Source organism: Malaya genurostris, chromosome 3, assembly GCF_030247185.1.
Source record: "Malaya genurostris strain Urasoe2022 chromosome 3, Malgen_1.1, whole genome shotgun sequence".
NCBI classification, from domain to species: Eukaryota; Metazoa; Arthropoda; class Insecta; order Diptera; family Culicidae; genus Malaya; species Malaya genurostris.
This window is the reverse complement of record NC_080572.1, coordinates 219,744,013-219,760,790: the sequence shown is the minus strand read 5'-3', so window position 1 is coordinate 219,760,790 and position 16,778 is coordinate 219,744,013. Positions and strand designations below refer to the sequence as shown.

Below are 16,778 nucleotides of genomic sequence, written 5' to 3'. Positions count from 1 at the left end.
TTCTTGGTGTTTTGGAATCCGGTGTTTATTTCGTTTCACGATGTAAAATAAATATAAACAGGTAAGCTTAAACTACAATTTGGTCTAACCTAACTAAAATCTAGTAGAAATGCAATGTAAGCAACAATATGGCTTGGTGTATAAAATATCGAGTCTCAAAAACTACTATCAATATTGCTACACTTATAACTACAGTCACTGCTCCTTGGGGGTGAACTATTTTTTGGTAATGTTTGTGGTGAGTGCCATTTTCCAATGCGGATTCAATGGTCATCATCGTTGTCTGGCTGGTTCATTCTGACACTCTGAAATAAAGAAGAAAAAAAATGCATGAAAATTACAGTTATTCAGACCTGTTTCTCCGTCTACAATAACTTATTCGAAGTTTATTTCAGTGGGAGTCGCATGATTTAATCCACGATTGAGTAGCTTTGGTTGTTTTTCAGTAACGTTCTGGGATGAACGGTTGACCAGGAAGTCCTCTATACAGGTACCTCCCGAAATCGGAACTAAAATTACGAACGCGAGCACACTTCGGAAGCATGTTCGGTTATTATAAGCCAGAGAACGGCTCCTTAACGGCCCAAGGAGTCTAAATGAAGCGGAAAGGTCATGAAGTTGGTTCTCTGGAATTGTCGTGATATACTTTTCGTGGATTACATCGAAAAAGAAAAATTGCCATCGACAGCAAGTATGACAGTGTGCATTGTTAAAGTGGTTAATGACCGAAAAAATCGTTTTTTCGAGACAATGTTTTTTTTTTTTCCGAAACCTGAATCTGGTAACCGCCAAAGTAAGTTTGTCTGGTTACGTAGTAGTTGAAGAAAATGTCAAATGAATAGACACAATAAGTTCGTATGACCATCAACTGATATGACTTACAAATTGGAATAGTTTAGATGCACGTTAAGAAGACTTTTTTTGTTCTTCACGATCCGGAACAAAGGAGCTACCACGAAGTGTTACATGCGGTACTTTTCAGTAAGTTATAGGCGTTTCCGAACGTTACGTAGCGTTACTTTTATGTAAGTTACAAGCGTTATGAAGCTCTACATACGTTACTTTTTTGTCAATCATAGGCGTTACGAAGCGTTACTTTTTAATAAGTTGTAGGCGTTACGAAGCGTTCACGTGTTACTTTTTTATTAGTCAAAGTCGTTACGAAGCGTTACATGCGTTACTTTTTATTAAGTTATAGGCGTTATGAAGCGTTACATGCGATACTTTTTCGTGAGTTATAGGCGTTACGAAGCGTTACATGCGTTAATTTTTAGCAAGTAATAGGCGTTACGAAGTATCACATGCGTTATTTTTTTATTAGATTGTAGGCGTCACGAAACGTCTGCATGAGTTATTTTTTTGTAGGTTATAGGCAGGCCTTATGCACGCGCGTTCTTTATTTTGCGCTGAGACAAATTTATTCTCATTCTCATAAGACAACCACGCGCATGCGACGTGCTTATGCTGCTCTCAAGAGAACTCTTTGGCACATTTACGTACCGCACCAGAAACTGATGCACGCTTCGTTGTATAATCTCATCGCATTCTGCCAAGAACGAGACTCAAGCGCTCTTGTCGCATGAGATAGCGCGGCGCGCTCGTTTCATGCGATCTACGAGCGGTTTGTGCGTCATTTTTATCCTCTTCCTTTCTTCCTTAGACTTAGTTGCAAATAAATAAATGCTAGCGAAGAAAGCCGTGCACATTTGGCGCAGTTCGTAGCGAGATATATTCAAATCGAAGATAATACAGTATTCGGTATTCGTTAGTGTGATTCTGAAATGCTAAATAATGATTCAATCAATTTTCCAATGAGAAGAGCCACATGTCGTACTTTTTATGCGACTGTATAGTAAATTATGAACATTAGATGATTACAAATTTCAGTATACCTATGTATTCTCTTAGTTTGAAAAACCCGATTGAGTATTCTTGAAACAAATAATCTTTTCATGTTAGGACTCAAACATATTATGCCTGCCTTGTTAGACCAGTGACTCTAAGCCGCAAATCGAATAAAAATATCTTGTGCAAAAGCCGGACACGAGTTTCGCAATGCAAAAATCATTTAAAAACATCTTTTTGCAAGAACCGTAAAAAAACTTTCTACAAAAACCGAATGAAAACCCAGTCAGCCGAAATAAGTGATAAGTTCTTGTATTTATAGTTAATTTGTCGACATAATCTGAGCTGATAATCTGGGAATCATTTTCTTCCTGTTTTTTTTTTTCAAAGAACTAGAAAGTTGTACTGGTATGGGAAAAATCCTATGGGAAAAATGTCTGCAACAAATATTTCGTTTCCGTATAATAGAAACTGTTGCTCAAATTTTATTTAACAGCTGCCAAAAGGATTTCTTGATCATGCCTTCTTTTTCCAGGCTCAATCCAATTTTAGAAATGCAGATGTTGCAATCACTGGGTTTTCTTCTGCTATATACTTTTAAAACATACACACTGTTTGGTTAGAAAGCTGTTCATTTAAACTAAAGCTAAGTCTCGTAATGAACTTATGAATCAACTCTCCTTCGGTTAGGGCGAAGAACTGAAAGTTTCTTTCTGAATAATAAATGAGGATCTGCAAGATTGACAAATTAATATTCACATACTTCCAAAAAAGTATTCACATACTTCTTGAACTGAAACTTGAAGAGTATTCTTATTATCAATCGCTCATGATATGGAACTTGAAATGGCCCTTTCAATCAGCAATCCGTCGTTCCTACCGATTTTTTAATTTTGAGATTGATCATACATTTGCTGTTGCATATTTAGACTGATTCTCACAATCGCTATAAGAGTTTTAATAAAGCCAATACCCTAAACAGTCGAACAAGAAAATGAATTGTAATTAAGAATAGTTATACCTACAAATTGTAATAAACACTTCCAAAACTAAACTTTCGTTGCTATTCGGTTTTGTTACCAACTTTGAAGGGGAGAGAAAATAAAAGCTTTGGAAAAATGCTACGGTCTCAAAAACATTGTCATTTCTCGTCACCTGTATTTCTATTACTCGATTACAGGGAATATAATGTATTAAGTTTTCTTTGTGATCGTGACAAATATCGTGATCTTTTTTTCAGTTTTGAACATAATTACCGAATCATCAAAATGTTATTCAAAGCTTTTGATAATGTACTTCACTTTATTATGAAACACGTGCAAGGTTCTTCTAGTATCAGGATTCATAAAAATCTGTTACGCTATTCCTGATAAACGTATAAAAGTTAAAATTGGAAGACATTAGATTCTATGGATTAGATCAAAATATTTTACGTATTGACAAAGCTTTACTCTATGAATTGCGTTAAATCAGTTTTCAACACCTCAAAGAAAATTAAAAAAGTACAATGCTTGCAGTAAACATCATTCCTTTTTTTTGTTTTTAATATGGAGGTTTTAACATTAAGGTCATTCACCCCTTTGGGCCAGAAAAAGATTCTGACCCTATGTGCGGAGTTAGGAATCGACCCAGGCTGGCTGCGTGAACATAATTCTATATAGGTATAATGCCGTTCATGGTCATTTATTTGTAAATTCAAATCTGTTACTCTGATTCAATTATATCAAAAATGCTCAAAAGTTTCTACAGACTGCATCATAGCGTTATAAAAAGAATTATTCAATATTGGACAATTGTACCAATATTAATCTTTTCTAGCCACCACAACATTTTGCTTATCAACAGATTAATGTTCAATGATTTCCAAAATCTTCGCCTCGCATTTTATAGTATTTTTATATAACCGCTAATATCATATAATATTCGTATTTACTTGATATCCGATGAAATGACGTGCCATATCACTTGACATTCCATACAATTTTATGTAAACGCATAACACCATTTCAGCATATACATTGCAACCATAATTTGAGTCAATGCCTTGAGCTGCGATAGAAATATTGTTCTTAGGAAGGATGCATTAACAATGTTATTTCCAAAATTCATATCATAATCAATTTATTGAGATTATTTTATTTTGAAACCGATCGCCAACTCTGCCCAACAACTTGTACCGTGCTGCGACACAACCCGGGTAGAAGTGATTTGTAAACCAATAACAAATTCTGTTAGTAAAACCAAATATTTCAATTGTAGAAATTAACATTATTTAGTTTGAAAAAAGAGTTAAAATATCAAAAATCATAACAAAACTTGCATGAGAAAATAGCTACAAAATATAAAATTCTGTCATTGTAATATGAAACCAAGAACAAAATATGTATAGAAGACGAATTTCTCATTTTTTATATTCTAGCATTGAGAATAGAGTAATATCATAAGTATTTCTCTTATCTGATTCTGATGCAGTTTATTCAATAGTATTTTATTTGAAGATAAAATTACTGGATCAATTTACTTAATGAAATCGGAATAGCTCATCAGTAACGAAATTAGATATTATAACTAATTTTGATGTTAAACAGATATTGTATAATTTCTTGATTCCTTGGATGCAATATCACGAAAATATCAAGTATCGCTGTGATAACACAGAAACATCAAGCCAAGATATGATGGTAAAAGTTGTTATTATTTTGATCTTTGTTTGCTATTTACACCTACCCGGGAAGTCGCACAAACCGCTCTGGGCACGAAAAAAAAATCATAACAGAAACTTTTACTGGGGCTCACATCGCACACACGCTGCGCTCATAAAAAATCTCGTGCGCTGTCTCGTGAGACCAAAGCGCACGAGTCGCGCGCAGAAGAAAATGCGATGCTCTGAAATTTGAAGCGGTACATCCCGTTTCTATGTGCTTGCTACGCGTCTCGTACACGCTTTTGGTTTGCTCTTTTAGTCGGCGCTCACGCTCACAGGATATATATGCGACACACACATTTTCGGTGCGCTCTCGCTGTTGCATTTGTGCACGCATGAGCATTCGGAAGGCCTGGTTATAGGTGTTGCGAAGTGTTACTTTTTAGTAAGTTATAGGCAATGTGATGCGTTATAGGCGTTATAAAGCGTTACATGCGTTACTTTTTTATGTTTCATAGCCGTTACGAAACGTTACATGCGTTACTTTTAAGTAAGTTATAGGTTATAAGCGTTGCGAAGCGTTACATGCGTTACTTTTTAGTAAGTTATAGGCATTGTGATGCGTTATAGACGTTATAAAGCGTTACATGCGTTACTTTTTTATGTTTCATAGCCGTTACGAAACGTTACATGCGTTACTTTTAAGTAAGTTATAGGTTATAAGCGTTGCGAAGCGTTACATGCGTTATTTATTGTAAGTTATAGGCGTTACGATGCGTTACATGTGTTACTCTTTTGTGAGTCAAAGGCGTTACGAAGCGTTACTTGCGCTATTTTTTGTAAGATACAGGCCTTACGAAGCGTTACCTGCATTACTTTTATGTCAGCTACACGAGTTATGAAGCGTTACATGAGTTATTTTTTTGTAAGTTATAGGCGTTACGAAGCGTTACATGCGTTATTTTTAAGTAAGTTATAGGCGTTATGAAGCGTTACATGCGTTACTTTTCAGTAAGTTATAGGCGTTACGAAACGTTACATGCGTTAGTTCTTTGCTAGTTATAGGCATTACGAAGTGTTACATGCGTTACTTTTTATTAAGTTAAAGGCGTTATGAAGCGTTATATGCGTTACTTTTTTGTAAGTTATAGGCGTTACGAAGCGTTACATACGTTAGTTTTTATTAAGTTATAGGCGTTATGAAGCGTTACTTGTGTTACTTTTTTATTAGTCAAAGGCGTTACGAAGCGTTACAGGCGATACTTTTTCGTGAGTTATAGGCGTTACGAAGCGTTACATGTGTTATTTTTTATTAAGTTAAAGGCGTTATGAAGCGTTATATGCGTTACTTTTTTGTAAGTTATAGGCGTTACGAAGCGTTACATGCGTTATTTTTAAGTAAGTTATAGGCGTTATGAAGCGTTACATGCGTTACTTTTCAGTAAGTTATAGGCGTTACGAAGCGTTACATGCGTTAGTTCTTTGCTAGTTATAGGTATTACGAAGTGTTGCATGCATTACTTTTTATTAAGTTAAAGGCGTTATGAAGCGTTATATGCGTTACTTTTTTGTAAGTTATAGAGGTTATGAAGCGTTCCACGAGTTATTTTTTTGCTAGTTACAGGCGTTACGAAGCGTTACATGCGTTACTTTTATGTAAGTTATAGGCGTTACGAAGCGTTACATGCGTTAGTTTTTATTAAGTTATAGGCGTTATGAAGCGTTATTTGTGTTACTTTTTTATTAGTCAAAGGCGTTACGAAGCGTTACAGGCGATACTTTTTCGTGAGTTATAGGCGTTACGAAGCGTTACATGTGTTATTTTTTAGCAAGTTAGAGGCGTTACGAAGTGTTACATACGTTACTTATTTGTAAGTTATAGGTGTTATGAAGCATTACATGCGTTATTTTTTTATTAGTCAAAGTCGTTACAAAGCGTTACATGCGATACTTTTTCGTGAGTTATAGGTGTTACGAAGCGTTACATTCGTTATTTTTATGGAAGTTATAGACGTTACGAAGCGTTACATGCGTTACTTTTTGTTAGGTTATAGGAGTTATGAAGCGTTACACGTGTTACTTTTTTATTAGTTAAAGGCGTTACGAAGCGTTACATGCGATACTTTTTCGTGAGTTATGGGCCCTACGAAGCGTTACATGCGTTATGTTGTAGCAAGTTATAGGCGTTACGTAGTGTTACATGCGTTACTTTTTCGTGTGTTTTAGGCGTTACGAAGCGTTACCTATGTTACTTTTTTGTGAATCATGGACATTACGAAGTGTTACAAGTGTTACTTTTATGTGGGTCAAAGGCGTTTTGATGCGTTACTGTTTGTAAGTTACAAGCGTTACGAAAAATTACAAGCATTTCTCGTTTATTAGTTACAAGCGTTATGATGTGTTTCTTTTTTGTAAGTTATATTTTCTGCAAGTTTTCAGTGTTACAAAACGTTACATGTGTTACGTTTTTAAAAAGTGCAATGGTTACGAGGCGTTACATCCGTTACACTTTTGTTAGTTATATAGGTGTTATTTCTTGTATTTAGAGTTTTGGCATCGCAATTTTAACATATTGAAGTCATTTAGGGGTAAATCTAAGTTTGTGCTTAAAGCACATAACCGTTTTTACTTTTCTTTACGTTTCGTCTTAGACTCGTCAGTGCAGAGCAGTTCAAATTGAACTGCTTAATGTAAACTTGAACAGTTCAACTAGAACCGCTAATCAGACGTAAAGTTAATGCTACTTGCAAAACACTTATTAATTGGCACCAAAGTGCCATGTCTTTGCTGACGTGCCGAACGAAAACGTTATTTTCGGCTAATACTGGCCGACTCAGGTATGGTCATTTAGGGGTTTGAGTTTGCATTAAGCAGTTCAATTTGAACTGCTCTACACTGACGAGTCTAAGACGAAACGAAAGAAAAATATTGAAGTCAATTAGTTGCAAGCAGAATGATTACCCGGCAATACACTGAAGTCAGTACGAGTGTTTCGAAGCGGCATAAGTATCGAAATAGTATACTTTTGGAGGACTATCTCAAATCAGAAAAAACGTTAGTATTAGTGTGCATTAATGATGCGATTGAAGACCTAAACCACTGTGAAATGATTAAAATCAACGGTTTAGGTTTCAATCAGTGGCGTACCGAGGAAATTTAGCGCCTGGGGAAAAATAAGATTTGCTGCCTACAAAGATGATTTGGACGAGCAAAAAAAAAAGGTCTCAAGGATTGGTTTGCCGCCCCCTTCCATAGATATGCCACTAGTTTCCATTACTTGGGTATCACCCTTGTTCACCTGATTTGGTTTCATCGTACTATTATCTGTGCTCAAACGTTAATTTATCTCTAAGAAATTTATGGGAGATTCTTCGTTTTGGAATTTCACACCACTCTTTCCGGAGCCTGAATCCAAAACCACTATATTAAAAGTAAATTTGTATGACACTTCCATAATATGACCGATAAATTTAGAAGATGTTCTCTGTTCTAAAAAGTAAAAAAAGAGAGACTGTCATTTGAACTTGGGACCTCTTCTAATGCGTCCGTGTTAACCGTTCAATACATAGAGCGTTGGTCTTACAAGCCATTCGTCGTGCGTCGTGCCATCTAGCCATGCGATTATTCCGTACGCTAAGAATCAGCTGCGAAGTCTGTTGAAACAGACAGTTTCACAAAAGGAAGATCAAGAATTGAATTTTGACTAAAAAGTGTAACTGTGTGTTTGCGATTAATTCAAAAACTTTGACATCTTCAGTTCCATATATCTGACATTTAGCATTGAATGTACTCACCTCACGATGCAACTTTTCAATCTCTTCCTTTGTGGCCCGTTTGAAGAATCCAGCCTTATAAAGGCTATAGGAAATCAGCACCAGCAGCAGCAACCCACCGATGGCCGAAACGATGTAAACCCAAATCGGTGTGCTAGTAATCGCGTACCGGTACACAACCGTGAAAGGATTATTTTTCGCCACCCGAAATCTGGTTTCCTCCTCCTCGGCGCCCGCCGTCTGCAGTTCGGACAGTATCTGCAGCGCAAAAATATCCTCCCGCTCCTGGAAACTCTGCCCAACCAGATCCAGATCCAACTCGAACAGCAGATTGATGACGATTGGAATGTTGCCCGGTTTGAAGTTGGCAATTTGTACGCTCACCTCGGCACACTCGATCATCATTTCCGGGTCACAGAAAAACGTGAGGGTCCGATTGATCGGCAGTCCTGCTAGAATGGCTGAATTAACAGTCGATAGGCTTCGACGGACCCGCGAAGAAGAGTACTGGGGCCGTTGGTTCGTGTAGTGATTAAATGGTAGATTGTCGAATTCATTGCTTGTCGATCGTCGTCTTCGACGATGAGTTGATGACACTTGGCCATCGCCGGTTGATTCGGGGTTCGATTGACCGGACAGAAACCCGAAGTCTAGTCCGGCTTTGTAATAATTGTCAACTTCCGGTGGAGGCGTCGAAAATTCTTTCACGTTCGGAAGCAGTACGACATCGTTTTGGGTCCAGGTGAAGTCCAAATTTTTATAGTTGTAATAGCCACTGATTTGAATGTCATTGAAGTTGATGATCTTCAGAACATCTGCGGAACTTGGTTTGTGATAGACTAGAGGAACCTTCAGGGTAAACGTCAAATCTCGCAAACTGCTCGGTCCATTGTTTATAACTTGAACTTGATAGGTGACATTTGTTTTGCCACTTTGTTTTTCCAAACTAATCTCCGTCACGGAAGCTTTACCAATCACTTCGATTTCGCTAAACTCTTGCAGGTCTACCGCAACTTCTAGAGAATTATTTTCTGTGTTTGTTTCCTCACTGGTACTGAAAACTTCCGCACTGATTGAGAAACTATTTCCTTCCAGTTTTGTCATATCCAAAACCAGGATCATCTTTGCCATGGATCCCGTTTTCAACGGTAGACCATTGTTGAGGTCGCAAAGCACATTCAGTCCATCATTGAGATTTGTAAGCTTACACTGGGAAGGCAGTTTGGCTAACGACAGCAGCGAAGGAAGAGTCACGTTCAGTTGAGGTAGGAAAGCATTTTCACCAGAATTTAAGACTTCATACTGCAGTGAGGCTGTTCGGGTGCTTCCGATGATGTATGGTGAGCTAAAAGAAAAAAAAATACAACGATTTATTAATTTTAGTTTGACGTAAAGCCGCCATGACTAAGTTCAGTTTTTGCAATGACTGAGCGGAAATATATATTGGAGAAGCCAAGTGAAAGAAAAACTAACAGAAAAGATGAATTTTTGGAAAAAGGTACGCTCAGAGACAGGACTCTGAGCGTATCTTTTTCCTGTCTCTGAGCGTATCTTTTTCCAAAAATTCATCTTTTCTGTTAGTTTTTCTTTCACTTGGCTTCTCCAATATATATTTCCGCTCAGTCATTGCAAAAACTGAAAAATTACAAGTAACTGTTTCTGTTACCATAAAACCGACGATTACTTACGTTAAATCCTGCCAGATGGCACCAAGCTTCAATTCTGCTATGCAAGTCTCGCCCGCACAGCCAGTTTTGTACGAAATTTTCTCCTGGATGCTGTTCCCTGCAGCTGGATCCAACATCACACATCTGTCGCAAAATTCACTGTTCGTCGGTATGCCAGTGACCAAATTGTAGCTAAAATCCACATAAATCGGTTTGTAGATGTCGGCGAAGGACGGTTTCACCCGGACGTCAAACTCTTTGCAGAAATCTTCAAAATTGATTTTTCCCGTTTCGTTTAGGAAATTATTTCCATCGCTCAGTTGAGCTCGTCCATTCTGAGCATCCACCTTCAACGAGTAACGGAACGCGACATCATGCTGAATGTTGGTGGCCGATTCGTAGCTCCAGCAAATGGTCAACTGAAAAGCCGTATCTTCCGGTGAAAGTTCCCGCTTCGAGGAGCTGACACTGCTGATAACTCGAACAACCGGATAGGTCCGATAAACGTAAACCGACTCGGCGTTTGGTGATCCGATGGCCAAATCGTGATAACCATTGGCATCGATATCGGTGCCTCGGGAAATGGCATGACCGAACATCGGTTGCGTGGTCGGATCCATCAGGTCGTTTTCCGGGGGAACCAGTCTCTGCGATGGTTTGGTGCGCAGCCCGTCTGGCGATCCGAGGTAGATGTAAACAGCACCGTTTTCCTCGAACGGGGCCCCGATGGCAATGTCTGAAAGGCGAAATCAACGGATTAACGTGAGCAGAAACACTCGTAGCTTTTTTTAAGAGACATAGATTTGGTGAGTTGCTTTTGAGCCTTTTGAGTCATGTGTTTGATTAGTCAAAACTGATTTTGATGTTTGGTATGACCCCAATCTGGCAAGGTATTGAATATTGCAGCGAAACGAAGAACATGCGGGCAAAAATACCCAACATAGATGAATTCGTCTTAGTTTGTGTCTGTCCGGCAGGATGGACGCCATTTTGCTTTCACTCCGCCGATCATGAACCCTCTTTCTCTAGCTTTGTTTTCCATTACTTTGAGGAAAAAGCATTGGAGAGTTTTGTAAGAATTATGAACCTAGTAGAAATCAATCACATTAAAAAGTAGAGATTTTCATAAATAATCTAATTTGAATTGGGACTAAAAAAGGAATTTACAAGTGTCACAAATCCACATAAAATTCATACAATGCACTATGGTCCGAAACGGGATGTTAGCGTGACAAAAATATTTTCACTATTAAATATTAGTTTTTTGTAGTTGGCGTCATGACAAAAGTTGTTTATAATCAAATAGCGCTCTTTTTGATGCAAAAAGTTACTAGGGTGGTCCTTATTTAGATTGAAATCTGAAATCTAACTTTCTTAATTAAACTCAAAAATGATTTCGTTGTATAATAAAGTTGTGGGACAATTTATTTTGAGCAACTTTGCTGAGAAGAGCACCTATTTAGCTTTTCATTTGATCGAGTTCAACCAATTTTCCCGAGTAAAAGTAGGGTAGCTCCTGAAAAATCACTTTTTTTGTTCTAACTTTTTTGTGAAACGTGTTGTCTTCAAAAGAGTTATTGAACTAGTCATTGCGCACAATTTTGCTGAACTAAACTTTTTCATGTGAGCTATAAGTAAAAGGCTATGATTGTTTTTTCATCAAAAATAGCCAAGCTTAAAATATCAATATTCATTAGATGCCAGATCGATAAAAATATATCCTATGCGGTTTCAGAAAGATCATAATATAAGTAAAAATTTAGGAGATAATGGGAAGGGTGTTAAATTGTTTAACTTATTTATTTTAGTCTTAAAAATACCTTTCAAAAACTCAAAAACATTGCATAACTCTTGAACGCCTTAACGTATCAACATATTTTCTTCAGCAAAATAATAGTATCAAATTAGTTATACAAGTGTTTCCTACACTGTCCATTCGAGAAATGCTTGATGCTTCGCATACTAGGTGGCAATATTTCAAAATCCTTGTGTGAAGCATTCACATACATTTTCATAGACGCAACTTATATAAAGGTTAAAAGCACATAATTAGAATAATCGGCAATAGTAAAATGATTCTATCGCAATTATCAATTGCTCGTATAGAATCGGATCGCAAAACGAGAATAAGCGACCGTTTGTTGCTTCAGAGAGAATCCCCACAGCAGCGTGCTAACTCGTGATGCTCATACGGGTCATCGAGAGAAATCGCTCTCGCACTGGTATCCATTCTGTGTTAAATTAACCATGCCGGTTTTTCGTTGCTGCGATAATATCCGTCTCTCTTTGATGGCACTGATTGAATCGTGTAAAGAGCAGAGTTACCATATTAAAATCTGTGTTTTAACTTGAAAAATCTGTGTACCATCTGTGTCGTATATTTTCGATCATAATCTGTGAAAATCTGTGAAAAAAATTTTGAAAATTTGTCATTTTCATGAAATATTCATAAAAATCTGTAGAAATTTTCTGTGTAGAAAAAATCTGTGTTCTGTGACACAGAATATGTATGTCAAAATAGGCAAAAATATCTGTGGTTTTACAGAAAGATCTGTGAATATGGTAACTCTGGTAAAGAGTTGATAGAGAACGTTCTTTGATAGATAAAAGCCATCCTTGGTTACAACAACAAAAATTTCCCGAATTTTATTTTTCAAACCGCTGTATCTCGCTGAACGGTAGCATATAGCTAAATTTTGATAACCATCTTCTTTATCGGAAAGTCTGCGTTCTTTCATGAAATTTTGTTGAAAAAAAAATCTTGATCGTTTTTCAAAAATTTACGATTATTAGAAAACATCTAACTTATTCAAATATTATTCCTCCATTCTAAAAATTTCACAGTATTTTACTTCGAGTTTCAGCTAAAACTTAAACAAAAAATAAAAGCGAAAATGCGTTTTCTGAGGTACTGGAATTTAAAGTGTTATTTTTAAAATAAAATATTAAAAAATAAATCAACAGCACTAACTATTTTTAAATATTTTTACATTGCCTAAAACATTTCAGAAGATACCAAATCGATCGAACCCACCGTTCCTGGGATATATATTATTGTGATAGATATTTTTTTGCATATCTCTATAACACATGGATCAATAAGTCCCGAGACTAACAATGGAAACAACATCTTTTTTGCAAATTTTTTTTTTATTCGTCAACATAATCACCTTTTAGGGTGTATCACCCTAAACCCTAAACCATTGTATCAATGGTTCCAACGTTTTTCCAATTTTTCAATACCATGTTTATAAAAAAAATTATCTTTCGCTTCAAAATAAGCTTCAGTTTCAGCGATGACCTCCTCATTTGAGCCAAATCTTTTTCCCTGGAGCATTTTTTTAGGATCAGCAAAGAGCCAGTAGTCACTGGGGGCTAAATCTGGCGAGTATGGGGTGTGGGGAAGCAGATCAAAGCCCAATTCGTTCAATTTCGCCATTATTTTTATCGACTAGTGGCAGGGTGCACTTGTTCCATCAAAAGCAATCGCGGCACCCACTTGGAAAAAACCTTTTTCATGCTCAATTTTCATGAAGGATAGTAAATACACTTCCATATGATATCTGTGTCATCTCAGCAATCTCACGGAGCTTCACTCTACGATCTTTCATTATAATTTTTTTCACTTCCTCACATTTTCCGGTGTAACGGCTTCCACAGGTCTACCCGAGCGTTCCGCGTCATTTGTGTCGGTACAACCACGTTTAAACTCGGCGAACCACCGACAAATCGTTGCTTTTGATGGATAAGAGTCCGGATAACATTTTTCAATCCATTGTTTTGCTTGCACGGTGTTTTTACTTATTAAAAACCAATGTTTTATCAAAACACGAAACTCGGTTTCTTCCATTTTTTAAACAAACTACAAAACGACTTTACTCCCACCTCGATAACTCAGCTGTTTCTGGTCGGATCGACTTAAAATTTTGACCCATTTCAAGCAAAGGTTAGTACTCTAGAAAGACGTGGTTACTGGTTTACTACGAGCGCCATCTCTGCTTTAGTCTCGAAACTTATTGATCCATGTGTTAAAAGGTATTGCTGGAAAACCTCGGAGACCCATAGTGTTATATACCAATCGAATCCCCTCGACGAGATCCGAAGATGTCTGTGTGTGTGTATATGCACCTTTTAACACATTTTTTTAACTTGCTATTTTCTCAGAGACGGCTTAACCGATTTCAACCAGCTTATGCTCGTTTGAATGTTAGTGTTAAGTCATTGATCAAGTTCGGAAATTAATTGGCTACGACTTCTGGATATCTGGATATGATTGTATAAGTGACGTAACCTACAAATCGCGTTTTTTTACCGTGCAAGTTTTTCGGAGATGGCTTAACCGATTTTAACAAACCTAGGATCGTTTGAAAGCTACTGTTGGGCCATTGATCAAGTTCAAAGATCAAATGGTTGTGATTTTTGATTTCGGAGATATGATTGTATAAGTGACGTAATCGACAAAACACGTTGTTTTTTTTCGCGCAAGTTTCTCGGAGATGGCTGAACCGATTTCAACGAACTTAGGCTCGTTTGAAAGCTCTAATGTATATAAGGGCGCCAATCTTTTGGGATCACCTCTAATTTTATAAAGCTGTTGTTCAAAAGTTTAAGCACCTCGAAAAAAGTCCCCATGCAAAATTTTAGCTAAATCGGGTATGGGTAAGGGGTGCTCTGCCCGGCGGTTAAGGTTTGAAAATTTTCGATCTTGAAAAATCACCATAGGGGAGATGAGATTTCTAAAAGCGAAAAATTGTTTTTGATGCTAAAAGTCTTAGAATTGCATGAAACGTCAAGATTTAGTGTCATCTCAAAAAATTTTTTTGAAAAAATCGTCGTTTGTCGATTTAGCAATAAAACAAATTGTCTCAATGGTAGAAATTAACATTATTTAGTTTGAAATATGAGTAAAAATATCAAAAATCATAACAAAGCTTTCATGAGAGAATAGCAAGACAATATTAATCTCTGTAATATTAAAGTAAAAATAAAATATTAAAGTAAAAACAAAATATTTCTAGAAGACGATTTTTTCAGTTATTTAATAGTCTAGCACTCAGAATTGAATAATATTGTAAGTGTTACTCTTATCTGATTCTGATGCAGTTTGTTTAATTGGTTTTTATTTTAAGATAGAATTTTTTTTTCTCAATGAAATTGGAATACCTCATCAATAACAAAATACGATATAACAACTAAGTTTGATGCTAAACAGATATTGTTCAATCACCGGCCCTTATTCTGCGAGTCGGGTGAGGTGACTCGACAAATCTCACCTCGCTGTCACATGACTGTAGTCACCCTATTCCACGAGTCGACTCGGGTGACGTGACAGGTTCATTCCATGGTGAGTGAGATGATGAACCTAAAGTGACAAACGTTTCATTTTCCCAAACGTCAAAGCAAAAAAAAATTGAACAGTAATATTTACTCGGGACAAATCTTCAAGAACACCAATTTTGAAGAAAACTGTTTCTAATTCAAGCTGTAAGTAGTTTGGATTTACATGAATGTATTGATTTTAATCTTTTTTTCATGGTTTTCAGGAGTTCGATGTGAAAATTGATAAACTGGACATGCAGTTTACAACAAGAACATAAGTACCGGAACTGCTCATATGGATGGAGCTATTTTGGTAGTGGCTGCCACCGATGGTGTTATGCTGCAAACGAGAGATCATCTGCTACTTGCCAAACAAATCATGGAATGATGGGGTTAATAAATATGTTGCAGCACTACTAGACCTCGGCAAGCCATTCCTGCTAGCATCCAGAGAGGGGTAACTGTTGTGACCGGTAGATTAGAGCGCGGAACAGTGGGAAGGGTACAGGATTTCGATGCAGTAAAAATCCATTATTAATTCAAACCCAATAAAATTTATATAATCTTGAAATCTTTGCGCTTTCTTTCAATTTTTTCCTTGTTACTAGCCCCACCGGTGTCGATTTCAAGACTTAGAAGTTAGCCTCTCAGTATAAGAAAAGCACAATTAAAACAAATTTGACTAATAACAAATACAGATATAAAGTTCGATTTATTTAGCAACAAAAACAAAATTAAAAACGTGTTTAATCCACCTAGCAGTGAGATGATACCTATTTTTATCAATCCGCATGTGTTTTTTGCATGAATATTCATCGGTGTTTAAGTTTTCATGACATTATTTTAATGACCGTCGTTTTAAGCGACAATTTGAGATTTTAATCACTCATTACTCTGTAATGTCGAAACTGCAAATCGGATCGAATTTGAATCTAGAAGTGTGCTAATCGATTAAACATGCCATGATATGTAAGTTCCACTCTAAAGTTTACCGTAATTTAAGGTACTTCCATCTTCTAAATCGGTTTGAATTTTAAAAATTCAGCATCATGTAATTCGAGAACCGGAAGTCATAATTGGATAAAATTAATTAATTTTTGTATATAAGTTTGTTTTAATTTGAATTTTCGTTCCTGAAATTTGATTAGGCTTTTTTTGAGAAAACGATTAAGCTTTGAGAAACGATTTTATACTGGAACCGGAATTCTAAAAGCGGTATGGCCGAAGTCAGATAAATTCACCTGAGTAGCTGTACAGTTTACATTTGTTTCAAAATATTTGCAAATCAGTTAAGACATCTTTGAGAGATCATAGCACGAATTAAATTTTTAGGTGCATTCTGATCGACAACTGAATACCACTAAAACTGAAAAAAGTTAATTTTTTATCGACTATCCAAATCTGCTAACCCGATAAACCTGATTAATTTATGTGGAGTAGACATTTTTATACTATCCCCGGAACCGGAAGTTGGATCTGACTGAAAAGCAAGATGTTTTATAGAACCTTGAACCATTTGAATCTTAGATG

At 36.6% G+C, this 16,778-nt stretch overlaps 1 protein-coding gene across 2 annotated transcripts in view; it reads right to left on the bottom strand.

Moving 5' to 3' along the window:
* Window positions 1-9: 9 nt before the first annotated feature.
* The window catches only part of LOC131435440 (integrin alpha-PS3), a 43,351-nt gene continuing 26,582 nt past the window's right edge, over window positions 10-16,778 (bottom strand). For both annotated transcript variants that reach the window (XM_058603333.1, XM_058603334.1), the window contains exons 5-7: window positions 9,951-10,665; window positions 8,284-9,607; window positions 10-305 (exon numbers count right to left, since the gene is read on the bottom strand). In XM_058603333.1, the coding sequence (XP_058459316.1) occupies window positions 264-305; window positions 8,284-9,607; window positions 9,951-10,665 (2,081 nt within the window). In that variant the 3' untranslated portion in view covers window positions 10-263. The remainder of the gene's footprint in view (window positions 306-8,283; window positions 9,608-9,950; window positions 10,666-16,778) is intronic.